The sequence below is a fragment of the Ambystoma mexicanum genome, chromosome 5p, assembly GCF_040938575.1.
Source record: "Ambystoma mexicanum isolate Mex_15411 chromosome 5p, UKY_AmexF1_1, whole genome shotgun sequence".
NCBI lineage: Eukaryota > Metazoa > Chordata > Amphibia > Caudata > Ambystomatidae > Ambystoma > Ambystoma mexicanum.
In genome coordinates, this window is record NC_090930.1 from 727,011,793 (window position 1) to 727,038,063 (window position 26,271).

A 26,271-nucleotide genomic window follows, 5' to 3' on the forward strand; every position below is an offset into this window, starting at 1 on the left:
CATGCACTACTGTTTGGATGCCGGGTCTAGGTCTGACGCGGCCTTCGGACAGGGGGTTCTTAGGAACCTGTTTGCTTAAGGAGGGTTTCCTCCCAACCCTAGGGCTACACTCAGTTGTAATCGCCCATGCAGTATGGAGGAAAGGGGACGAGACGTAAGAGTAATTAGTGACTAACATACTCTTAGTCCTCCCCCCTAATAAAACTGGTGTCATTATGCAATGTTCATCTATTGTCGACGGATGCCCATGCAGTATGGAGGAAAGGGAACTAAGGACTACGGTGAGTAACTTACAATATATCAGATTCTATGAATGTGGTACAAACAGAAACATATGTTGCCCAGAAAATAGAAAAAAAGATTTATGACGAAAATGAATTTTATCATACATAAGAGTGGTTTCTCAATAGAGGGTTTCTTGAAACTGTATGAATCATGTCTAATCCCTAGCTTGTGTTATGGGCTTGAGACCCTCACAATGAAAGAATCTGACTGGATTAGAAAACTTGAGGGGAAGCTTTGGAGAAGAGTGTTGGGGCTTGCACAATATGCCCCTATTGAAGGAATTAACTGTAAATTAGGCCTCATTTCACAGAGTACACAAAGGCATCTTGATGGGCATTTTTCATCTATGAATGTTGAATAAATGTGATTCTATTGATTCAGTGTTTTGGAATTTTAAATGTACTTTGAAGAATTGGCCATTGGGCAATGCTCTGCCAGATCGGTTAAAAGATGTAATTACTTTGTTCGCTGATATTGGTTTTGAAATAGAGGAAAATATGATCATCTCTGATATGGAAAAACAGATTTGAAAAAGTGTGCTGATACGTGGGATAGAGACAATTGTATAACTATTTTGGGAAAGCAAAGAAAATACCAACTTTATAGGAAACTAAGCTTCCCGGTGGATACTACATGCAAATACTTGACTAATCATTTTAACCATTGGCTGAGAAGATTTATTCTACTACTTAGATTGCACTTACTCCCAACATTTGGCAGAATTGTAGCATGGAGGAAAATTCCTTATGATATTGCGGGACACTTTGACCCACTCAGTAGAGTCTGCATCCATAACCAAGTTGCGCTTCTGCAGTCAACAGCAAAATGGCTGCGCCGACTTCTTGGAGCACCATTGCATTGCAGTGACAAAAGCTTGGCCGCCCCATCTTGCCAAACACCATTGAGTGAGTTGGAACAGGCGACACACAGAGAAAGGTGCCAGTGTGTTCTTGGGTGCACCCAAAAGCAGCGAATCAAAGCAGCGCAGCGCTGCTCTGCTGCTTGCAAAAAGTTCCCAATGAAAAGGGAATATTTTACACTGAAAAAGATGCTGCTCCGACGCTATTTTCATCCATTTCACATCACATTGCTTTTATCCATAAGGCCCTGCCATGCCCATCCATATCCAGATTGTGCTTCAGCAGAAGAAAGCATGATCCCTGCATGACCAGCTGAGCCAGCCAAAATCTGAAAAAGGCAAAAGAACTTCACCTTCAGCCGCAGAAAATGCTTGACATTAGAGTCACAAAATGTCAAAAAAATGTCAATTTCAGTGCATCTGTGTTTCAAGCAAATTGCTGTATAAAAGGAACCGACTATGGCTGCAAAACAATATTGGGAAGTCAGATGGAACAACCAAATTTAAAAGGGAAATCCAGCAGCTTTCACCATGTGTCAAAATGGGCTTTTGCAAACCAAAAGAAAATGCCTGTTTTAAAAGTACAATGTTGAATAAAAACGTATCCTTGCCTAGCAATGTGAAGGAGGTTTTGCTGGGGAACACATATGAGATATTTTATTCAACAGGCTTGTTTTTGATCCAGAACAAAATAAAAGAAAATAAAGGAATTAAAATGCATTGGCTGGATTTTGCAAGCTCCAGAACCAGTCTTTCTGCTGGCTAAACTGAGGCCTTCCCTCAAAAGGGCCACCATAAACTTCTGGCACACATAAGTGATAATTGCTAGCTTGGAAAACTTTGAATAGGACCAGAAGGCCGCATATCACATACTAATCAGACTGTTGTCTGTGCTCCAGGCTGAGACAATAGAATCTGGGACGCCAACATGTGAAGTGGGGAAGTGGCAATAAACATTCAATCAAAATGGGAAACCCCCCCCCCCCCCCCCAAGGCTACTCAGGGCTGAACTGACAGTTTGTGGTACCTGATAAAAAAATGGGCCAAGTGAAGGACAAATGCCAGCCCCATTTGTTTCAAAAGACTATTTTGATTAAGAAACATTTAAGACTTTTATCTTTGAAACAGCACTTTGCAGGAATGTAAAAAGTTAACAGTGTAAATCTAATTTCCGTGGCTTTCAGATAAGATATTGTGGCTGTCAATAGCATGTATGGGACACATGCGCCAGAAAAATGTGAATCATGGGGAAATGACAGATGATGGAACGTTAAAAATTAACAGAAATATGCCCTATGAGAATATGTATCCATGTCTACAAGTTACAGAATTTTAATATATTTCTCACTAAAGTGTGCATAACTGGTAGAAGGGTGAAACAAAGTCTGATAAACTGTAGAGTTGGACTGCCATGCTACGCGTGAAACATGTGATCAGCCTAGGTAATTTGTAAAGATGCCAGAATTGTGTAAATATGTGATTTATGTGAAGAATGATTTTGGCTAAAGTAACTGTGGGATGATCCTATGCCTTGTAAACACACATCATAAAGCTGGTGTCATGTCTTTAGAAGCGTAATCGGCTGTCAGGGAGGCGGTAAAAATCACCCCGGCCAATCCAGTTGTTAAGAGGCGTGCTCAGCTAAACCAGCCCTAACATATAATTCTATGATGTCACCATGCTTTATATAAAAGGTGGCTGACAGTACTCTACACACTCTCCTGAATTTCCAACGCCAGGTGTTCCTGATCTTCTACATTCATCTTGCCAGATTCCAGATCCCGCCACAAGCCCAAAGCATAGCTGACCCTACTCCAGCTAGGCCAAAGCATAGCTGACCCTACTTCAGCAAGGCCTTGATCTAAAAGCCCCACTAACCAAGTAGAAAAACTGTGGTACCATTTGTGGGCAACATCTTGTAACCAGACCAGCTTCTTGCCCGCTGTACCACATCCAGCTGTACTGCTATCCAGTGACCAAATTGCCCAGCTGTTTGCCACCTGGTGGCCTGAGCTGTGCAGTGACCAGAACCCATTTGACTATTCCAAAATCCTAAATTCAAGCGTGGACTGTGAGTATTGCCCATCCCATAGAAACATACAGCCTGTCTCATCTTGAGACTTTTGTCTTTATTCCACTCTCTAAACAATCTTGTCCATGCCTTCGTAATTTGTCCTACTGTCCGAAATTTTTGTGCATCTTGTCTGTGATTTCCTAGTGTTAGCGCCATTCTTTCATTCACCACATTTTGTAACTCCTTAGCAATATTTTGAATGATTTAATTAATTTCCACGCTAAGAGAAATGCGGCGTGGAGCAGGTTAATGCGGCCGACTTAACCTGTTTCATGAGCAGCACTATCTAGCCTTGATAATCTAGTTTAAGTAAAACTTGTCTTTCTTTCCCAGCAGATTTTCTCTCTTTCACGGCTTCATTTTGGCAAAATCGAACCTCCTGTTATCTTGCAAATCTCATCCAAATATTCAGCTACAACCCTCCTTTCACTTCTATATTGTCCCTGTCATGTGCATCTATCCCCCAGCCCAAAACCCGCATTCCAAATCTGAGTATTTAACCCGTTTTTCATAAAAAAACGGTGGTGTCCTTTAAAACGGCAATTGAGGGAAAAAAAATGCAACTTTCCAACGTGTGATTCGGCTGCATCGTGTTCTTACTTTCAACTTTATTGTATCCCTTTCGTTGAGAACTTGCCTTGTGGTTGCTAGTGTTTATATATTCCTGCTATGGTGAGAAATCATATTTGCCTCATAGATTTAACCGCACATTAATTATTTATTGGTCAATTTCCAAGTGTTATTTTATGCCATTGCAATGGGTAAAATACGTTTTTGCCTCTTATTTTGTGAGGGAAGGTCGGATTTTGATTCGGTTTGCTGCACCAATATCCCTGACTCCCTGCTGCTTCTTTCTGTCCATTCTCAATTCGATTCATAGGGGTTTGGGAGGGTATTGCAGGGGGTAATCTTAACTCGGGTGCTATCTACCCAAAGAGAAAAAGTGTTCCTATTCATTTGTGTTTTAGATATGTTCTTGTAAAAGGTGTTAACCAAGTGTATTTCTTCAATCTACATTGTAATTATCACCCCTTTGGTGATTGCTGCCCAATATTAAAATTTGTATGATTTTCTTTGAATTTTAAAATTAAATAAATATTGCATTTTCATCAACCGGCCTGGTTCATGGTCCATTGTGACCCGGGGTATTTGAAAAAAGGGGGTGTGAAACGGGTTGTGTACCATCTCAAATTGAAATCGCATAAAATAAAGGGAAAGGCATCTCAATAGAGCGCTACCTCCAAGGCTAGGGGCAAGGGTCCTGGTCCGGTGTGTGTCACCCAATTGAAATCCTTAACAAAATGCGCTTATGTGGGCAAGAGATTGAAACAGCCGGACATTGGTTAACCATTTGTATTAATCTAAAAGATATTCATGATAAAGGTTTTCAGAATTTAAGATACAAAATCGATAACTCTTATTCTGATCAAATCTGGAGCTTTTTATTCACTGGGGATTGCACTATTGTGAATTTTGCTCTATACAATATGTGGGTTATTATTGAAAAGAGGTTAATGAATATGTGATGTTAGTTTTTTTTAAAATATAGTCATGACAAGGATATGTATTTTGGAATATTGATGTGTGTAATGTATTTTAGAACATGTGATTAATGCAATAATTATGTAATGTTAATGTATACATTGATTATATAGGTGTTATGCTATATATCAATTTAACATATTAGGAATTATAAGATCTGTAAATAGTTGCTATTTTAAATGTTTTTGTTTGATATGTGTTAAAAGGTTTAATTAACCGTAACACTTAAATAAAGAAAAAAATCCTTTACCTACTAATTTAACAATCTTTACCAACAGATAAAAGGAAGGACAATTCGTGTGGACCATGTGGCTAATTATCGGCCTCCTAAAGACACAGATGACATTGATGATGTGACTAAAGCACTGAGAGAGAAAGGCTGTGGGGTGAAAACTCCCCCACCGTCCTCTTCGGAATCCTCATCTGAGGATGATTTACCAGCCAAGAAACAAAAGGGTTAGTGTTATTTTTCATCTAGTTCATGTTAAGAGATTGATCATGAAGCGTGTTGACGGCAGATAAAGCGTTGCCTCAACTGTTTATTTGGGATCAATGCTGAAGCTTTATAGCCGATATTTGATGAAGTCCAACCAGGTATAGCACACACCGTAGCCGGTGTCGCCTTTCAATAAAAAGTGTGCTGCGGGCTGACCAAAGATGCACCTTTTCATCTTTTGCTTTTAATGATGAGGCAACCAGACGTGGGTGCTGACTTGTCAACTGTCCAATTTATTTTTAAATCATCACTGGCTGCCAAATAGCACTACAAGAGTAGTTATATAGGCAGTTGTCCAGCAACCTGTGTATCCTGAGATATTGATTCTTGATGATCCAGCCGGTAGAAAGGATTTTAATGAGCTCCCGTTTTGTCGGAGATGTCATATTTGATATCCACACATGGAGATAGTTATTGACCTCCACTCAACCAATCAGAATGTTCACAGTGCAGCTAATAACTACTGGTAGTGACTGCATTCTGAACATTCAGTCTTCAAACGTAAATGGGGAAACAGCAATGCAATTTCCAGCAAAAATTATTTCAACTAAACACTTCCTCTCTGAGGAGATTTTTTTTGCTGCAGCATCCTATTCAACACAAGAGAAAACTAAAACATGGGAAAATGCTTTCACATTTACTTTTACTTGACACATAATGCATGCTAATGATAAGCCCACTTCAGCATTATCAAGTTGGCCATCTAAATGCTTTGCTTATGAAGACAACCTTATTTAAATACTACAAAATAAAAGCACATTTATCTCAGTTTATCTCTTTATATTAATCACTGTTAAAGTAACCGATTTACTTCACCTCAAAGGCTCCAAAGCATGTATTGCTGTTAGCATTGTGCTTATAGCCTTAATGTCCTTGGGAGGGTATTTATTGCTTGGGATAATTACCCTTCCCATCTTATGGACCGAGGTAGGCCCACAATACTAACCACTCCAGAGGTCTATAAGGCTGTATTAAATACAGACACTGATAGCTTTGCTTGAATACAATGTACTAAGCAGCAGGGCTGCAAAGCCCTATAATTGGTAATCACTCAGAAGCAGTAATGCCCATCAGGTTGTACGATTTAGAAAGTGTCTGGTCTTTAGAATGAGGCTCTGCTTTGGAAAGTGTGAAAGATATAAGCATGTGCCCGTTGGAAGATGTTTTCAATATGAAGTGTGACCCACTGAAACAGGCATGCAGGAATACATTTCGATGGGAATAAGGTCATGTGAACAGGTTGGATAGAGTATGAACGAGAGACAATGTGCTCCTGAGAGAGCAAGTTCTTCAAGGACAAAATACTGTGAGACCCATAATAGAATGTAATGTAATGTGTAATACGCACAAATGTACCTAACGGTTATCTTTCAGAAAGAAATACCTATAACGGAAGGGAGCATCTTGGGTAAAGGAGCTTCTTTTGTCAGAGTTACTATGTCTGATTTGTTTCTAGCATTGCAATAAAATACAATTGACTGTGTTACTTGTTTCTCTTAAATTCGAGTTCTGAAGTGTTTTTCTTCGACAGGGCTTGGGTGAGTTAATTTGGCACAAGGGTGTGTGGGCCTGTGTTTGAAACAAATGTATATGAGTGTTCTTGATCTCTGTTTAGTATCTCCTAAAAAGATGCATGCTCTGACAACCTGATGTGTTAAGCCCTGACAGTGAACTCTGACTACCATTTAGATTTATAATTTTTTGGGGGGTATTTATAAGGCGCACTATATAGAAAAAAAGTGTTTCCAGGTGCCATGATGTGGCGATGGGGATGTTGGGTGTTCACAGGCGATGGGAGCAGAAGGTTCAAGCACTACCATATCTTCTTTGTATTGTTAAACCTGGGGGCAGTATAGGTGTGGAGATATGTTATGCTGTGTTAAAGGATATTTATACTGCACATTATCACCACCTGAGTGGTCCCCTGGTGCTCTGGCGGGTCTGAAAAACAGGAGGCTAAGGTGGGTTAGTGGGACTGAGCAGGAAAAAAGCACAAGAGAGCTGTGATGTGCTGTTGGCAGCTTCAGTTCGGTTTACACCGTTCGCTGAGCGTAGGTGTGCATTTTCGACCAGTAGTTGTCATGTGCTGTTGTGCACGGCTATGTGTGGTTTGTTAGACACTTGCTGTCTAATGATATCTTGATGGGGATGTATGTGCAGTGTGGTAGAAGTCATGACTGACTGCGTAAAATCAGCATAAAGCCTTTATTCGACACAAATCATTATGCAGCATTTACAACACAATATTGCGGCGGGTCAGAAGAAGGACAAGGACTCTTGTAAAACATTTGTAATACATTCTTTTATTAAAGAAAAGGAAAAGGCCTACCTTTCCCTACATCTATGGGGAGTTCCCTCCATTTATTGGGAGTTCCCTACCCAACAAAACTGGCTATGGTGCCCATCAATCATCATGAACATTTCTTAAAAGAATGCGTTGACTGTCCAAACTAACCCTATGACTTTCTTAACAACTATAGGCAGGAGAATGACTCCCTTCTCCTGCGTTTTGCCTCCAGCAATCATTTATTCAATAGCTGATCTTGTGACTTCCCTGATCAGTTCATACAGTTTCTCAAGACTACTTTAAGCCTTGGCTTCTTCTCAATATCGAATTCCTTTGTCTCTTTATTGATATTTTCTCCTTTGACAGTGTTTACCTCTTTCTTAAGGCTTTCCTCTTTGGTTTTGTTATTAAGCTGTATTCTCTCCTGTTCCCCAAGGTAACGTTTTTTTTTAAATTTCTTTATTGTTTTTTACAACAACAAAAACATAACATACAAACACTCATAACATAACTGGCATGTTGGCATCTTGCACGGATTTTGTCCTACTTCTACTGTCCCGAAACTCTCTCCAGCGACCTTATCGTTTCGATCCGACCCATTTGTTGGGGCAGTCACAGAGTCTAATGCGTATATTGTCTTTATCCCAGGGCTTTGTACATGGCCTTCCTGTTTTACTTATTGGTCTTCTATTATCGTAGGGTCTTTGCTGTCTCCCTCCTCCCTGCAGCCGAACAAATCCTGCATTAGGGATTTCCATGCAGTTAGTTTGTGCGCTGTTTCGCCTTCTCCTCTCTTCACTGCTCTTATCCACACCGCAGTCTCTGCCAGCGTCCACTTGTGAAGGTCTGACCACCATGATTCTATGTTCGGACCCTCCCTTGACTTCCATGCCATTGCTATTCTTCTCTTGGCCAGTATACATATTAGGTCCTTAATTTTCGCTAAAAGCGTTTCCTGTTTGCTCCCTCTTGGAAAGATGCCCAGTAAGTACTTCTCCGGGTGCTCCGCCTGAATTTTGGGCCCCCTTCGTACCATCTTAGTCCTGATCTCGTCCCAGAAGGCCTGTATCACTGGACAAGTCCAAATCATGTGTACCATGTTAGCTTCATCCGCTGAGCAACGGGGGCACCTGTTCTGGTTCCCCATCTGCATCTTATTCATCCTCTTGGGTATAAAATATGCTCTATGCGTTGTGTATAGGTGTGCCTGTCTGAACCTTGTGTTTCTAGACACTTTTTTTGGGTATCGTAGTGCCCTGGTCCATTCTTGGTCGCTGAGAGGTCTCTGGAGTTCCTCCTCCCAGCGCTGCCTTGTATGTTGCTCCTGCGGGTTGTCTGCTCTTAGTAATTGTTCATATAGCCTGGAGGTTGTGTGTGTTCTCTCTGCTATGTCGTACCATGCATCTAATATTGTCTCCTCCTCCTGGCCTGTCCATTCTGGCCATCTTTTCTTAATGTTTCTTATCATGCCATTGTATAGAATGAATTGGCCCTCATGTATTTCGTGTTCATCCACCATCTCTTGGAAGTCCGCCCGCCTCTCTTCAATGCTGTATGGGATGTTCGTGAAGTGATATAGTAGGCGTGGCAGTACCACCATTTTCAGGAGGGCTGCTCTCCCCATCATCCCCAATGGAAGTGTTCCCCAGAAGGTCATTGACTTCCGTGTTTTTTCTAGGGCAGACAGTGTGTTCGTTTTATGGCTGTCGGCAGTGTCATGATGTAGATCTATAGCCAGATATCTGAAGGAGTGTGGTGCCCATGTCAGACCCAGATCCGGAAGGCTGTCCGGGGGGACCCGCTTTAATCCTGCTAGGCGGAAGATTAGGGACTACTCTGTTAATTGCTATGCCTGAAAGTCTGGTATATGCCCCGATCGCCTCTAGGAGGCAGGATAGGTTTGTGGCCGGGTTCTTTACAAATAACAAGTCCATCCGCGTGTAGCGAGATTTGGTGGAGCACTCCGTCTATGTCTACCCCGGTGTCTCCATATTCTGCTCTGAGAAAAAACGCAAGCGGATATAGAGCCAGGATATATAACATTGGCGACAGTGGGCATCCCTGCTTAGTTCCCCTATGTATCCTCCACTCTTTCAAAATTTATCGCCCTGTTTTCACCCTTGCTCTGGGTTCTTTATATAACAGTCTAATCCCAAAGGTAAAGTTATACAACCCGTCAGATTCTCTCTTGAAATTATTTTCATTTTTATACAGTTCACGCTCTTTCATCTGTATTATATATTTATTTGAACATCTATTTCAGTTGATCTGTTTCTCTTGTAATCTCCTCTTCCTTTTTACAGACATTCTTTTTACTTGCACTGTGCTGAGTATGAATACATTTGTGGCGATTCTCATTCATTTCTCTTCTACTGGGATTGTGTCTTTCTCTGGCGATAAACATAAATATTCTTGTAATGATTCACCCTCAATCCTCTAATCACCTCTTTGTCACTTAAATGAGTATGAACACTCTTGTAATGATTCTCATTTAATTCTCTTATTGTCTCTTTATCGTCACTGAGACCAGTATGAACATTCTGATTATGGTTTGCCATCTCCCTCCTGGGTCTCCTGCTTTCCCCATTACCCGACAACCTCGGGGAATGCATCACTGGGATCTCTCTTCGTTCTGGTGTGGCTCCCATCTTTGCCTGCCCGACTTCCTTCCTTCATTCGGTTTCTCGTCTTCCATTTCTTCGGTTCGGCTGGCTTTCTGGTATTCCATATATCAGTACGTCATGCTGCTTTTTCTAGGTTGTGGTATCAGTGTTGTTATTAGGGCCTCTGGTCTACCGCAGTTTCTCTGTGGTCAAGCCATCACTTGTGGCTGCATCCTGTCCTCTGCTTGATGGACGCGCTGCCTCCTGGTCTTCAGTTTCAGCTCTCCAGTTGATTCGAACTTCGCTGGTCTCCTGGAGGTCAATGTCTCCTCCCCCCTCTGACATAGACGTGGGCTTTCCCCGACTTCCCTCGCTCTGTCTCTCTTCCTGTAGGCTCTTATCCTCATCCTCCTTACTCTTCACCAGTAAAATGGTGTTTGCCATTGAAAGGGACAGGTGCGGTTTCTCCACTGCAATAACAAATCCTTGTTCTTTCTACATACAGACCTTGGTAGAACATGTCTGAAGAGGTGATATTGATATTTAAGGAGTTCCTCATAGGAACGGGAGTCCTTGTCCACACAGGGAGAGTCTCTCGTGCTGAGTCCCTGCTTGTCTTTATCCCTGGATAGGATGTTGCGGTGTGGGTTCACCTTCCTAGCCTCACAGGGGGGGGGCTCCCTCTTGGGGAGAAGGGAATAATTCCCTCGATTTGTCACATACCCTTCCCCTTAATTCAGTGGCTTACCCTTATCCATTGATCGCAAAGTGACTTAGGAAGACCACATTCCCCAGTTCTTGTCCCTTTTGATGCTCCACTGTGAAGCAGGAGGCTTGTAAATCCAAGAACAACCTCATTATTCTGGCATTCGTGTCTTTCCTTGGGCTCATCCATGTTAATGGAGAATGGTCCGTAATGAGCCTAAATGTACTGCCAGTCAAATAATACCTTAAGTAAGTCACGGCACACTTGATTGCCAATGCTTCCAATTCAACTGTTTGATATGATTGTTCACATCGAAAAATCTTGCTGCCATCATTTTCTTGTGGTAGTACTGCGCCTGATGCTGATTTGGAAGCATCCGTTTGTAAAATGAAGTCCCTGTTGAAGCCATGCATCTTTAAGATCGGTTCACTACAGAGGATATTTTTCAGTCCATCAAAACTCACCTGATCTTCTTGATTCCACCTGAGTTTCTGGGGTTGGGCATTCTTCAACTTATCTGTAAGCTTGGCAGCTATAGTAGAGCAGTTATATATAAATTTTCGATAGTATCCTGTCAGACCCAGAAAATCACGAAGTTCACTTTTGGTTTTAGGTAGGGAAGTTTGTTAGACAGCTTTTTATCCTTTCACTCAGCGGTTGAATGAGGCCATTCCCCACAAATAACCTGAGGTATTTGACTGCAGATTGAGCAAGATGACATTTTCGTGAGTTGGCAGTCAGACCAAATCTTCTTATGGTATGAGTAACTTCATAAAGGTGATGTCCAAATATGCCATACAAAAGGCTGTGTAAGGTTTTAACATTTAGTCTATAAGACATTGAAATGTGGCAGGTGCACCTTGAAGCCCAAAAGGTAAATGTTGTATCCTTGATGTATCAGTGTGACTCACTGAGTGAATGCAGAGCCTCATAGAATGGTGAGGTGGAGCCTGGAGTGTTGGAGGCTTGGGGGTTCCAGAGAGTGATGGTTGGGACTTGGAGCATGGCAGGGAACCAGGACAGATGCTTGTGACCTTCTCTCCTACCTTTCATGATCTGCATCTATGTAACCAAGAACAATAAAGCATCTTCTATTGGTACTTACCTGGGTCAGCCTGGTTCCTGCTCCATGTCATCTCTGATCCAGGCATATCTTGCTAGGGAGTAAAATGCCACAGTAAAACCTTGAACTGAAACACGCCTTGAGTTGTAGCAAAGGCTGTTTTATCTCGGTCTGATGGACTTAACAGGATTTGCCAATAACGTTTTGTGAGGTTTATAGTCCATATATGTTTGGCAGAGCTAAGTTTCTCGATCAGCTCATCTATTTTCGGCATTGGGTAATTATCAAATATAGATATAGAGTAGAGCTTTCGGACGTCAATACAGAAACACCACAACTGGTCTGGTTTTGCCACCAAAACGATGGGGGAAGACAAAGGGCTCTCAGATGTTTCTATGACATCAGGTTTTACCATCTCCTCTATTTCTCTTTCCATTATATTTCTTCTTGCCTCAGAGAGTCCGTAGGGTTTCAGATTGATAACTTTTCTAGGGGGGTGAAATAAAATAGTGACTCTGCCTGGTTGCACTACAAACACTTAATGGAATTGAACTAATAAATCCCTAAAGTATGCCTGTTGATATGCTGGCTGACAGGTCGTCGGAAATTCAGGTAGTCTCATTATTGTGGTCTACCAAGAGGGCAGCCATTGTGACAGTCGTGTTCTCACTTTGATTTACTCGCCACTTCTTGAAGGCTAACATGCTATACTTGCGTTTTCTGTCTCCTGTCTGGTTGGGATAGTAGGTAGTTCAGCAGGCCTTTACTCACTAGTATTTTATAAGGTCCAAACCCCTTGGAGATGATCTTGTTCTCCTAAGTGGGAAGGATAACTAATATTAGATGTCCAAGTGAGAAGATACGGGAGACCGTGTTTTTGTTATAATTAGCCTATTGATGTTCTTGGGCTTGTCCCGGGTTTTTCTGTACAATTTCTCTGATTGTCGCCATATCAGAGCGTCATTTCTGGGCAGTCTGAGAAATTGGTAAAATTGACTCTTCTCTCTCCTCCCAGGTTCCCCTCAGCATATATAATATATCTCAGGGCTCTCAGGCCATAGAGAAGTTCAAAAGGTGAATACCTCAAGGAAGCCGGAGGAGTTTTCCTTACTGCAAATAGGGCCAATGGGATCATTGCATCCTAGTTTCTCCCATCAGCCTCTACCAGTTTACGCAGTATTCTTCTCAACGTTTGGCTGAATGTTCCACTAAACCATCGGTCTGAGGATGGTACACCGAAGTTCTTAGTGTTTCGATATTGAGCATTTCTTTCAATTCCTGCATGAGCCAGGACATAAAGATGGTACCTTGGTCTGTGAGCATTTCTTTTTGAAATCCCACCCTCGAGAGGAATGTTATTAAATGTGTCAATGCTGCATAGTGGTGTTCCGCGAAGGGAAGGCTTTGGGGTAATGAGTGACGTAGTCCACTATTACTAGGATGAAACTATTTCCCAACTTGGATGTCTCTAGGGGTCCTTCGATATCCATGGCGATTCGGGAGAAAGGGACATCAATGATGGGTAGGGACTGCAAGTGGGCAGTGGGAATCAGAGTGGTTGACGTCTTTTGACAGCTCCGACATGTCAATACAAAATTCTTTGTGTGCAAATTTCCCAGGCCAGTAGAATTTGGGGGTTATTTGGCTTTGTATTTTCCCTGCTCCTTGATGGACCACAGTCAAACAAGAGTCGGCTAGATCCAGGACAATCGTTCTTTGGCTTTGTGGGACTACCAATTGGGTACGGCATACTCCCTCTGGGGGTCACATCGCCTTGGTAGACCAATCCCTCAGGTGAGACATGGTATGCCCCTTCAGCACCTCAGGCATTCATGGCATATTGTGGCAGCAACCCTCAGAATTTGCCAACACTTACTGAGGCACCTTTTAAACATCACATAGTTACATCCGTAACAAAGACTTACATGAGGAAGAGAGCAACAAGAATGAAGATTGCTCATCTAGACCGAAGTGAGCGGTCTAGCTGCTGGAGAAATCCAATTGGCTCCAAACAGCTCCCATCAGTAATTCGGGAGTACAAAAATGGAGCACTAGAGAAGTGCAGAGAGATCAAACCGGCAGGAGACTGGCGGGAAGCCACGCCGTCCAGTGTACATGAGAGCAAGAAGATGCGAGAGAATCCAGGAGGTGGTGAGCACGGCGGAGAAGTGGCACAGAGAAGGGGAGGTGGCAGCGTCTGGACCAGAGATGCATTCCCACAGGCAAGAGAGAAGCCGGTGCGGGACGTGAGGCAAAGGAGTTTTGTGGCAACAAGGGAAGTTGGAGCAACACACATACCGCAGAGATGCCCCGCCCGAGCTGGTGAGAGAGAGAGAGAGAAGGAACTGAGTGGGGTCGTAGAAGCCAAATGAGCCGTCCTAAAGCCGGTGAGCCCACAGTGGAAGGTAAGGGCCCCGGGAGGGAGCTGGAGACGGTATTCCCGGCCCCTCACTGGAACGGGAGCCAAATTCCCTACGGCTTGCATCACAAACTGAGTTTCATAAGTCCCTAGTTTTGGGGAGATACAAATACACCAGTGATAAGAGGAACTTGGGGAAAAGCAAATGCCCCATGAATGTGAAAATGAATGAACATGTGAGAGAACCTGGCAGGAGAGTATACCAGGTGTTTTGCAAGTCTGGGACCCGCACCCAAATTTTACCAAGAAACTGCATGAGAGAACCTGGCCGGAGGGTATACCAGGTGTTTTGTGAGTCAGAGAATCCCAAGGAATATTCATGCCCTTAAGATTTAGAATTGCTTTGAATGTGGAAGAGACCTGGAGAAAGATTATTTCCCCTGGAGTGAGTTGCAACACCAAGAGGGGGGGGGCTGTTAGCCTCTTGGGCTTCAAAAAACTTGGTTATTGTTTTGAAATTGTGTTTTGGTGGAGAGAAACCTGGGGAAGGGAGCCATTCCCTGGAACTGTAAACATTATCCATTTGGAATTTTTGTTGGATATATACCTTTTTGTTGAACTAGAACATGTGTGCACTTTTCAAGCCAAAGACAAGAACACCTTAGAGTTACTTTTAGAATGAGGGCTAGGATAGGATTAGGGCACAGGACATTTTATTTGCTTTGGACATCTTGACACAGGACAGCCCCTTAGCTTTTTGTTGAGGTAGGGAAATACCTCCTAGATTGGGGACACCTCAGCATTTTCCAACTCCTTTATTATTTAAATAAAGGTTTATACCAATCACCATGAGTCCTCTGTGACTATGTCTCATTCCTAGTTCCTCACATATGGTTTCAAGCGAGGGATTTGGCCTGGTTGGCACAAACTGGGTCTACCTTAGACCAGGAGTGTTATTCCTGTGGAGGCCTTGGACACCCCGCAAAACATTGCCCCCCCCAATAGACTGGAGAGCTCCAGCTCACCATCCGAGCAGAAATTCAAACAGAAGGGAGAACCGGTGGAACCAAACACTGGGTTTTTCTATGCAAATATATATGCCCAGTGTGAGAAATAACACAGGGGAAGGAAAAATCTGGGAAGCCTCACATAAAGGGAATAAATCTACTGCTACTTTCCTATACACAGAAAACAACACGACCTACAAGATTCCGGGTATCCTAGAAGGAAAAACCATCTGGGCCCACCTAGACAGTGGAAGTGGAGTAAGGGGTGTGCTATATGATCGGAAATGTGTATAATTTAGTTATGCTTCGCCCCAGTCCACCATTTCGCCACCCCGTGTATAGAAAAGAGCAGCAGGAAGTTTCTTGTGCTGCAGCGCAAACCGAAAAGAGCCGCCCAAAGGCTCACGTGTCGCTGATCATATCCTAACACGAATCGAAAAATGTGGCGCAAAGTTTCTCATGCTGCTGCATGAAACTAGCATGGAATTAAAAAATCTTTGCAAAGTTCTCGAGCCGAAGTATGAAACTATTATGGGCCAAAAAAAGGCACACCCAAAGTTTCTGGTATCACTGCGTGGAAGTAGCACGGATTGAGGGTCGAAAAAGAACCATACAATGTTTTTCGTGTCGCGTGAAACTAGCACAGTTTTGAAAAACCTGCACAACGTTTCTCATGTTGCTGCACGAAATCTAGCACGGATCCAAAAAAAGACCCATGCAAAGTTTCTCGTCTCGCTCCATGAAACCAACCTGGATATGAAACACCATGGCCCGCACAAAACCCAGGAGAAATTTCAGTGGCAGTGGAATCGTGATGCTGTTTTCGCTAAACGGGCAGAAGCAGAATCCACTGCGAATTCCACTGCGAATTCCACATTTTACGCATTGGGTCAAACTTTCGCCTTCCCTGGTTAGGAGGTCTTTTAATATGAAGGCCAACATAATTTTGTAAGCCATACAGTCCGTGCCTATTATGAGTACGTTCATGCTTTTTAAAATGTTGACAACATCCTGAGATGCTTTAGCATGCTGTTTAGTGCGTTCCAATGCTACATGTAGCACAAATAGTCTTTGTAGTTTAATACTACGATATAAATTCCAGGACCTGTTGGTGCTGTTACTACACATGGTTTTGGATTATTAAATACTTCCCTGGAGAAGATTTTACCTGCACCTTCTTGGGCACTGATGAATAGGATTGTTGGTTTATAATCCCATACACTCCGCATGTTTTAGGCATCCATGATCAATATTTCTTTGAAATGTAGTCAATACTTGTTTGTGTTTTACATTTAATTGACACATTTCTTAAAGCGTGGTGTCTTTATTTTCAGTGGCTTCTTCTAAGACTCCCAGGGAGGAAACCATGACCCAACTTAATCTTCCCTAACATAAGGTGGGGGGGGTGGGGAGGGGGACCGTGACCTTATCATCAATGACCACACCCCCTAATCCACAGATGAAACTTAGGTAGGTAAGGGCCCCACACAGGATGGGCAGGGAGGGACCAGAATCCTCTAAACTAAACATCGCCAACCCCCAGGGTGGGGGAACACACTGGCAAAAGCCAATTACACATACCTCTAGAGTAACACACAGGAAACTGCCACTCCTCAACAGGCCTGCCATCTAGGCGGACAATCTACAACACCAAACACACAGGATAATCATAGATGTTGAGCATAGAAACTCAAGACAGAGGTAAGAAAAAAAAACCTGCTAACCCAATTCTAAAACCTCATCTTTCCGCATAGACTTCTAATACATAAACTACAAACACCCCTCGGCACAGCAATCAGCACCCACTTCACATTGCAACAACGGACTAACAACACCTACCCCTGCACAACAGCACATGGGAATTTGCATCAACCAGAAAACCGCACTTAAACTCAGCGAATGGTACAAACTGAACTGAAGCTGCAAATAGGAAATCACAACTCTCACCTTCCTTTTCCCACTACGCCCTACTAACCCCTCACTTCCCCCTTTCTGCACTCCCCTTTTCAGATGCGCCAGAGTGCCTGGGGACCACCTTTAACATCTATCATGGCCATTTATGTCTCATTTCTTGTTATGGGTTCTGTTGGTAGAGTGGGTTTGATGAAGATTGGATTTTCTGAAGTAGGTGGAGTAATTTGTGCATTTTATTTCTAGTAATTGTTCCTGCTCAACGTCCTCATAGAGCATTTATGAATGTAGTTTTGTTTTTGAAATTTGAACATTATCTTTTTGGAAGCCTTTTTTTGGTTATGTTCCTAATATTGTCTGGCGAGACTTGCTTTGGGATGTCCTACAAGGCAACCACTTGTGGTTTGCTTTTATATTAGCATGCTCTTTATTTTCAGTGGCATCTTCTAAAAAGTGATAATCATTCATGCTGTTTTGTACACTAGAACTATTTGCCACAATATGTACTAACGTTTCTATATGTGGATGACTGTTTTTCTATTTTCAGGGTATGTTAGGTTTGTTCATTTTACATAAACATTCTTGGGATAGAAGTGCATGCCTATTTGCCCACTGTGGCAGAAAAGGACAATTGAGGTTTTGGTGCACTTGACAGAGAGTAAAATGGTTGACGGGCAGCAATTGGGAGCAGTGTGTGAACACCCTGCCTACATTGTGCACATAAATAGAATATGATGAGGGTTGTTTTGCTCCCAAGGATTGCGCACACAACCAAAAATTAAAGTGCTCAATTGGGCGTGGTTTAATGCAATTCAAACAGCAGCCTGCTTACTAATAGGTACGATATAGGGGTGGCATATGTTGCAAACAATCTTGTATGCACTGCAAAAGAATTGTGTACATATTCGTTTTTAACCTCTTGTGTGTGTATTTTGCTGTTAGGGATTTTAGGTGTTTACGGTCACCCTCGAAAATGCAAATGATCAGAATATCAAGACTAGTGGCTTATTTTAAGAGAAAGAACATTTCAGGTAATTGTGGTGGCTTGTGCCTTTTCAAATATTTTTGAATAGGTGAGAATTGTCTGTGTGCGCTGCTAAAATTCTTCTGAGCGGCACCCAGAAGGAAGCTGGCTTAGAGGGAACACTGATTGGGACCCAATACAAGTTGTTGCAGGCCCAGGTCCATAGTATCAAGGGCACTGGATATTCAGACAGGAGAATGCTTTTCACACAATCTGCATCGTTTCCAAGTGTTCATCCTCGGGCAGAGACCTTCACACATTATATGGCAACTCGGTGCTATACAAAAACGGTTTCAATGAGCAGTTGTGCGATCCTACACAACGATATAGGGGTGGCGTATGTTGCAAACAATCTTGTATGCACTGCAGAAGAATTGTGTACATGTAGAGTTATGACATACTTAAAATTCACATAATATGTTGAGGCATTATATATACCTTGCTTGCAAAGTATTGTGGGTCCTCAGATATCCCAGTGGATGTTTACTGCTACAATCCCTCACTTTTTACAGTGCTCTCTCAACTAGTATTGGAGGCTAGGAGAGGGGTGGGGGAGGGTATGGGTGGAACAGCACATGTCATCAATCCTTGCGTGTGATGAACAAAGCAGCACATTTCAAAAACCAAGGCAGGTGTTTCGGCAGTACACTGAAGGAAATGTGTTGCTTGTTTGCTAAAGAATAGGACATTCTAGTGCCGGTTCTATGTGATATTTCCACATTTGAAAGACCGAACACAAAAAAGACAGGTTTTTTTCCGGCCCTTTTTGTGTTGGCTTTAAAATGCAGAAACATCACATACTGCCCTTGCTGCCCCCCGGCAAATTGATCCCTTCCCCACCCCCACCCTGTGGTTGTCTTGTTAATCGGGGGTTTTAACCCCACGAATACCCCATTTCACCACCCACCACCCCTTCCCAGCATAACGCAAACTTACGCACGCAGACACTCATCTGACACTCCTGTGTGCGGCAGGGGCGTGACAATTAGATTTAGAAAGACTGCTCTGTGCGGTCACAGGGCAGTCTTTCTAAATCGATATTTTTTTTTTCTCGGTAAAGGGGAAACAATTTTTTCACTTAACACTGTCTAGACAACAGCACCTTCTTTTTCTTTCCATACTCAGCTACTGAGGGCTTTTCAATATAACTACATGTTCTGTGTGTTTCGTCTTGAGCATCTCCTGGCATCTTATTTAACTGATAACAAAGAATTACAGAAGAGGCATCCATAGTTACAGAAGAAGGCACTCAATCAGTTGTATCTCTGATGAATTGATGCTATTAAATTAAAAGGCATATATATGTGATTTTCTTCAATGGGGTAATTAATAATAAACCTCAGTAAGGCTCTTGTTTAAATTTGATCTAGGCTGTGGTGCGGAAGGGTTGGCAAAAATAATGACTTTTTTTATGTGCCCTGTAATTTCACTCCCTATGTCAGGGGTAGAAGCAGGGCTCTAATCAGATTTTGCTCCCTACCTGGAGTCCAATGACTTTTGAGGGAGTAAAAAAGTAATTAGCTTTGCCAATAGGGAAAGATGTTCTTTCCCCTTAAAATTCCTCTTGAGATCAGGCATTAATATTATTAGAGTTCCTTCTGGTCACTAATTCAATAAAATATCAGTGGAGCTTTGTGGGTTGAAGCAATGATATGCATAGTATCTTGGGTAGCAGGGATTATCAAGTAGTAAACAGGAACCACTCCAGAGCCAGATATGTACTAAAGGCAAGCTTGCTTTATTGTTCCAGTTACAGGGAGGACGGTGAGTAAGGAGAGCAGGCAACAAGCTTCTACTCCCTTTCTCTGCCCCTCCCCCCCATGCATCATCCCTGGAACCTAGGTGACACCTAGGTTCTAGACCCCTCACCATATTCCAACCTCCACTCCACTTACACACACACAGCTCATCCTGCCAGGTGCTAGGCCACTACAACATGTTCATTGTTCCTCGTTTTTGTTAGGCACATTTCTTTAGGGAGTAAAAATGGATGGTGCATATGTCTCTTAGCTGTAAGGCTGGTGTTATCGCTACCCATTCAACAACATAATGTGGATAGTAAGCAGAAGCACAGGAATTTTTGTTCATCATATTCTGAGGTGCAGTTATTTTCATGCAATTATCATCCTTACACATTATTAGAAGCATGTTCTCCTGGCCCTTGAATTACTTCATTAAAGTGGCACTTCAACTCCAATCAGTATGTTTTTTGACACATTGCTTTTAATTGCCATGAATCCATCCGAAAATGTTGCATTCTTTCTGAATTTCTTGACAGCCACATCAGTTATGACACGAGACATTTGTGTTTTGGAAACAACGGGACATGAGTGATTTTCCAGTGGCATAAAACATACATTTTTCTGTGCATAGAAGTACGTTTGCAAGTACTCTGGCAGATGTTAAAGTCTTGGACTAGTTGATGAGTTTTCTGTATAATCACATATGACATATTTTATTTAAGCCTATGTGTTTGGAAAAAGTGTCTTAAGATTTGTAAAGAATTGCAGTGGCTAGGAATAAGACATTCCTTTCCAAATGCTCTTCTGCGATGGTAGTTCACTAGATATGGATGCTCACAAAGTGGTTTACCTCATTAGTCAGTTGGACACAAAAAATTATTAGCGGGAAATTTGGTCCCAATCACCTTTTAGTGGTTTCTTCTGCTGATCCGATCATTACATAATATCAAACACTTCAAAGAAATTGGAAGGGAATTGAGGCCAATAGGTTAGCCCAACAAGTGGCGCTTAGCTATCATTCGTCGCGGCTGGCTCTTTGCCCCTTTCTCTACCCTTAACACGGCATAGGGTGGCTTGTACGGAGGTAGTTGACCATCTAGTTCCTTTAAAATGGTTCTGTAAGGCTGCACGGCTGTTAGTCCTGTGTTTTACTTCTGAACTCTGTGCGTTATGCGATCTAGCGCACAGGATAGAACGCGAATGACGAGTCAGTTATGCTTACTCCCTTAAAGTAATATTTTAAAAACTGTGTGTCTTGTCGTATAAGGCGATAAATATGGCAAAAAGTACTTACTTTATTACTGCCATTCAGTCAGCAGTAAACACTTCAAAGCAACTATTTCAAACTGTGAAAGATTTGCTTTCACCTTGAGGTGAATGCAATACCAGCGTCGCAAAATGGGTGTGACAATTTTTCCAATTTCTTTACCGAAATAAATCAAAAGCAGTCATTTCTGACTCATTGTCCTGGACCCTTGGCTTCTAATGTAGATAAAATGACTCCACCTCTTTTGCTTCTTTCTGTTATACCAATTCTTCTGAAGTGGTTCTGGCCCTTACGCGCCTCAGATCGGCGTCACCATTAGATGACATACCATTGTCTTGTTTTTTAAAAATGACAAATTCATTGAACGAAATTTTAGCTGAGGCAGAAAATTCTTCCTTGCTCCATGGTCAATTATTGTACGCTTCAAAGCATGCTATGGTAATGCTGCTCTTAAAAAAAAAAAAAAAAAAAAAAAATAACAAATCTAGATCCCTCCCTATCCTCAAACTATCGTCCGATCTCTCTGCTGCCTATGTTTATGAAACAGGTGGAGGCAATTGTCACCCCTCAACTTAGATCATATCTGGAAGATCATCACATTCTGGATTCACAACAACCAGGTTTCCGCCCTTTAATTGGCACAGAGTCAGTGCTGGTTTTGCTACTAGATGATCTTGCATTGATAAGGGATCAGGGCAGCAGTATTGGACCCGTCGGCCACCTTTTATACATTTGACCATGTTATCCTCCTGCATAGGCTTAGAAGATTGACATTTCAGGATCTGTTTTACCTTGGTTTCAAGCTTTTCTTTCCTCTAGGACCCAATCGGTTTCTTTACCCCTATTTCGTTCCATCCCAACCCCGGTTTCTCGCAGGGTTCCTCAAGGCTCTACTCTTTCATCCTCTACTTTTGAATTTTTATGTACAACACTTAGCTCGTTTGATTCACTCTCACGGTTGTGTTTTTTTTTCATACGCATAAACGCAACTCCTGTTTTGCCTTCATCGTGGCAGGCAGGTACAGCAGTACGTCTACGCGTTGGTTTAAAAGAAGTTAGTAGCTGGATGAGCCAAATTGGTTGAAATTAAATGGGGGAAAACTGAGGTACTAGCGGTAGGCCCCTCCCACCCCCTGATTCCTCTGCACTTTGGGTTGCTGATTCTGGCCACCCTCTTTAGGACTTCTCCCAGTTCCAGGACAAATTGGCAAAAAATCTCGGTCTAAAAGTCACTAGTTTGCTTTCTTCAGAGGCACAAACTAATTACATTTGTATTGCTGGCTTCTTCAATTTGAAAAAGTTGAAGAAAATCCTGCCTTTTATTAGAGTACATTTTCACGACCCAGTGATTGCAGCCTCTGTTAACAGCAGTTTAAATTATTGCAATGCCACCTGATTAGCCCAACCTAATTATCTGATTAATTGACTGGAAGTACTGCAAAATTCAGCAGTTCGTCTTGCCAAAAGTATTCCGTGTCCACCATGTTTCAGCAGCCTGGCAAGACCTTCAATGACTTCCTGTCGCAGCCCGTATCAAATATAAATCCTTGTAACATTCATCGAGCTTACCAGCCAGTGCGTTTGCTGCTCTCAGCTTCTTCTTTTCTGGAATGGTGTGTGGCAGTCGGCTTTTTTCGGTGGCAGTGCCTAAATTGTGGAATTCTCTTCCCCTGCACCTACAAAGCTTGCCTGACTTCAAGCTGTTTAAAGCTCACCTTAACACTCAACTGTTTTTGTAATCCTTATAATTTTAGCGCCTTGATGCCTATGGTGATTTGTTGTGCTATACAAGTATAATGATGATGATGAAAATATAAATTCGATACGTTTTTTTCTGTTCATTTTGGCGTTATCAATTATTTCAGAAAAAAAACATTGGTAAAGGAACATAGAAGCGTAGGAGGTTGCTTAACATGCAACTAAGTTCATAGTAATAGCTAAGATAATAGTCGTGCTTGTTAATCAGCTTGCGATAATCTCTAAAATTTGATATTTGGCTTCAACCTGGTGTACCAAAGTTGAAGCAGTTATGGTTCCTTAGCATTTACCTGTGTTTAGTGATGCTGTGCCATAACACAAAGTAGTTAACTCACTGTTATGTAGGAGGTGGAATATATAGTTGAGATTGATTGTGAATTGTGCAACTGTAGCATGAATGTGACTTGCTCTGTATTCGGACGTAAATATGTTTTCTGGTCTGTCATATTACAGCACGGCTGGGAGAGAATTGAGGTTTCATAGTTATATGGAAAAGATTCTGCGTTCCTATTATTTACTATGGTGCATGCTGGTAATTGTTCTGCCTAATTTGGTACAAAAGTACAATTAGGTTTTAAAGTAATCATCCCATAAAATGTCTTCTTCAGGGAATGAATACATGATTAGGCCAAGCCATATTTAGTTCTCTGCGGTAATGTGTATGTAATCTATATTGACTTGATTTGTTTTGGTGTAAAATCTGCATTGACAGCATGCACACCCGTGTAGTGGGTGTTGTTCAATATCACACGTTTATTTTGCAATGTATTTTGTGTACTTTTGAGTTCATCCATACGTTCATTATTAAACATCTCCAGTTGGTGTGCTTGGTCTTCAGTTGCTGTGGGTTCTCCCCTTTCCATCCCAACCAAACGGTAGTCTATATTTTTAAGATTTGCTAGCTTGCACTGTGCTTTGATCCATATTTGTTTAATTATTCTAAATTTAATACGTGTTTCTTTAGCAATGTATGTTTTCCAAATCTAATTATGTGTTGGGCAGAGCTAGCATTCTAATTTTATGGAATGTGCAAATACATTGTTTTGGAAGAACCGCAGGAAATGTGATGTAAATATAACTTGCTATATTTTGCCATGTAAAAAATAATTCATATTGTGTATCTAATCTGCACTCTGCATTATGTTAAAAACCTATGCTGCTTTATCTGTTAGGGACAGTTGGATGACTTCACAGGAAAATAAATCGACCAACCTCTATGCGTGTTGTTTTGGCTGAAGTTTTACTTAAATGAATTGCCTTCACACCGTCCAGGAATTCCACTTCTATCCACAGGAGCACACTAACCAGTACACCTGAAATGTTGGTTTGAGAATGTTGATGTATTGCCTTTCATGTGATGCTTTCTGAGTATGAAGTGACTTTTTACAGACGTTTACAAAACAATGGCTGACGAGGTTCATTCATGTTTCAATGTCTCTTCATCCTTTTCAGATAAAAAGGAGAAGCGCAAGAAAAAAAAGGAAAAAAAGAAACTTAAGCGAGAAGAAAGGAACAGTGTTGAGGAGCAATCTTTTCCTAGAGGGAGAACCGCACCTCAACAAACAAAGATTAAAAAGGAAAAGGACAATCCTGAATATGATAAATATGCAGCTCCGCCGCAGGAAGCAAAGACTCACAGAAATGAGACAAAGGAATGCAGGGATGGAAGTAAAGCCCGGGAAAAAGCACAGGAAGTCTGTGACATTCAAAGAGTGAATGAGAGAAGCCATGGCAGAGAATCTGTGAGAGAGCAACAGAAGGATGGCAGGTTAAAAGATGAGAGGAGTGATAAACGATTTAATTACAGGACAGATCGGGGCCATATGAACACTAGTAAGGTTTGCAGGGAAGACAAACGGGATAACATAGATCGGAGAGAGGACAGGCAGAGGGACCAAGGCTGGATAGAGGACCGGCTGGATGACCAGGGCTGGAGAGAGGACAGACCGGACGATCGAGGTTATAGAGGAGACACGCAGGATAACAGGTTCTCAAAACCAGTTAAGTCAAAAGAATCTTATCGGGAGAGCTCCAATAGATATGAGAATCACTATGAGACACATTCCAGCAGGCGAGATGGCCACCCCTCCAATTCAGATAGTTATGCATATGGTAACCAATACAAGGAGAGATCGGAGAGAAGGGGGTACGAACGGCATAACAGCAGAGACCAGTATGGTGTTAGTGATAACAAAAGGTACTAATTATAGGAAGCTTGCCTATGGTTTCATGTAAATCACCTATACCAAGCATCTGGGCTATCTGGAAACTATACCTGAATTTTAACATCAAAGTGGTCGACATATTCTGTAACAATGGCAGCCAGAGGAAACTTGCACATACATGTTTTTGCATCAATTCAACAGGAAATGTTCTGAATGGAATGGGTTAATTCTAAATAATTTTGTTTTACTCTTCTGGATTTGGACATAAAAAGGTTGCAAACTTTAAATGTCAAGAAACCTGTGAAACCGTGCTTGATGATCTTGGCAAGGAATACCATTCCAATCTGTTGGAATATTCTCATTCAAGCACTTCGTTATTTGACCATTGGTGTAATTGTGCCACTGCAGCCACACAACACCACCCACATGGGCATTTCATTATTTAGAGTGCTTTCCTTAATATTGAGAAAAGAGGATCTATCGTGTAGCGACTCACCTGTCTAAATTGCCTTCCGAAGAACCCCATCCCACATTTTTGTCTGTGGTGGCAGTTGCACTATTTTGTGAGGGCTATTTATTTTCAGATTGATCATACTGTTAGGATTCATTTTACAGTAGATGGTGCAGAACTTAAATTATATGTCCTTGTTCTTTTTAAGATGCAGCGCTTTACCTTTGTTTACCTTCCTTACGAGAACACATTTGAACAGGAAAACCTGTATCATAAATGTACTATTTTAGTAGTAATAGCACTGGGTGTTTTTTTCTCAACAGTTCGGATCACATTATACATTACCTCTATTCTTAGGTTTTGATTACTTTATTTTTGTTGCTGATGTTTAGTAGGGTTTACTTTACCTGAACAGACCTTGTTCTTATGGTACTGTTTTCATGATTGAATGAAAGAATGATGTGCTTTTCAAAAGGGGGGTTGTTGGTCTAACTTTCTTGTTGCATGGTTTGAACAAACCATTGAATGCACAGCTTTATAAATGCTTAATATTACAATTGGTTTATAGTCATAATACCGAAGTTCGAAAACTCGAAAAAAAAATCTCGAAAAAAAAGGCAGAAAAAAAAAATATCGCATTTTTTTTATGACGTTTATTTTTCGAAATGGGGG

The 26,271-nt window shown here is 41.8% G+C and overlaps 1 protein-coding gene across 2 annotated transcripts in view; it reads left to right on the forward strand.

The window, feature by feature from the left end:
- Nucleotides 1-25,949, forward strand: part of RBMX2 (RNA binding motif protein X-linked 2) — a 292,888-nt gene extending 266,939 nt beyond the window's left edge. For both annotated transcript variants that reach the window (XM_069613106.1, XM_069613107.1), the window contains 2 exons: nucleotides 5,039-5,216; nucleotides 24,436-25,949. In XM_069613106.1, coding sequence (XP_069469207.1) covers nucleotides 5,039-5,216; nucleotides 24,436-25,187 — 930 coding nt within the window. In that variant the 3' untranslated portion in view covers nucleotides 25,188-25,949. The remainder of the gene's footprint in view (nucleotides 1-5,038; nucleotides 5,217-24,435) is intronic.
- The last annotated feature ends 322 nt before the right edge of the window (nucleotides 25,950-26,271 follow it).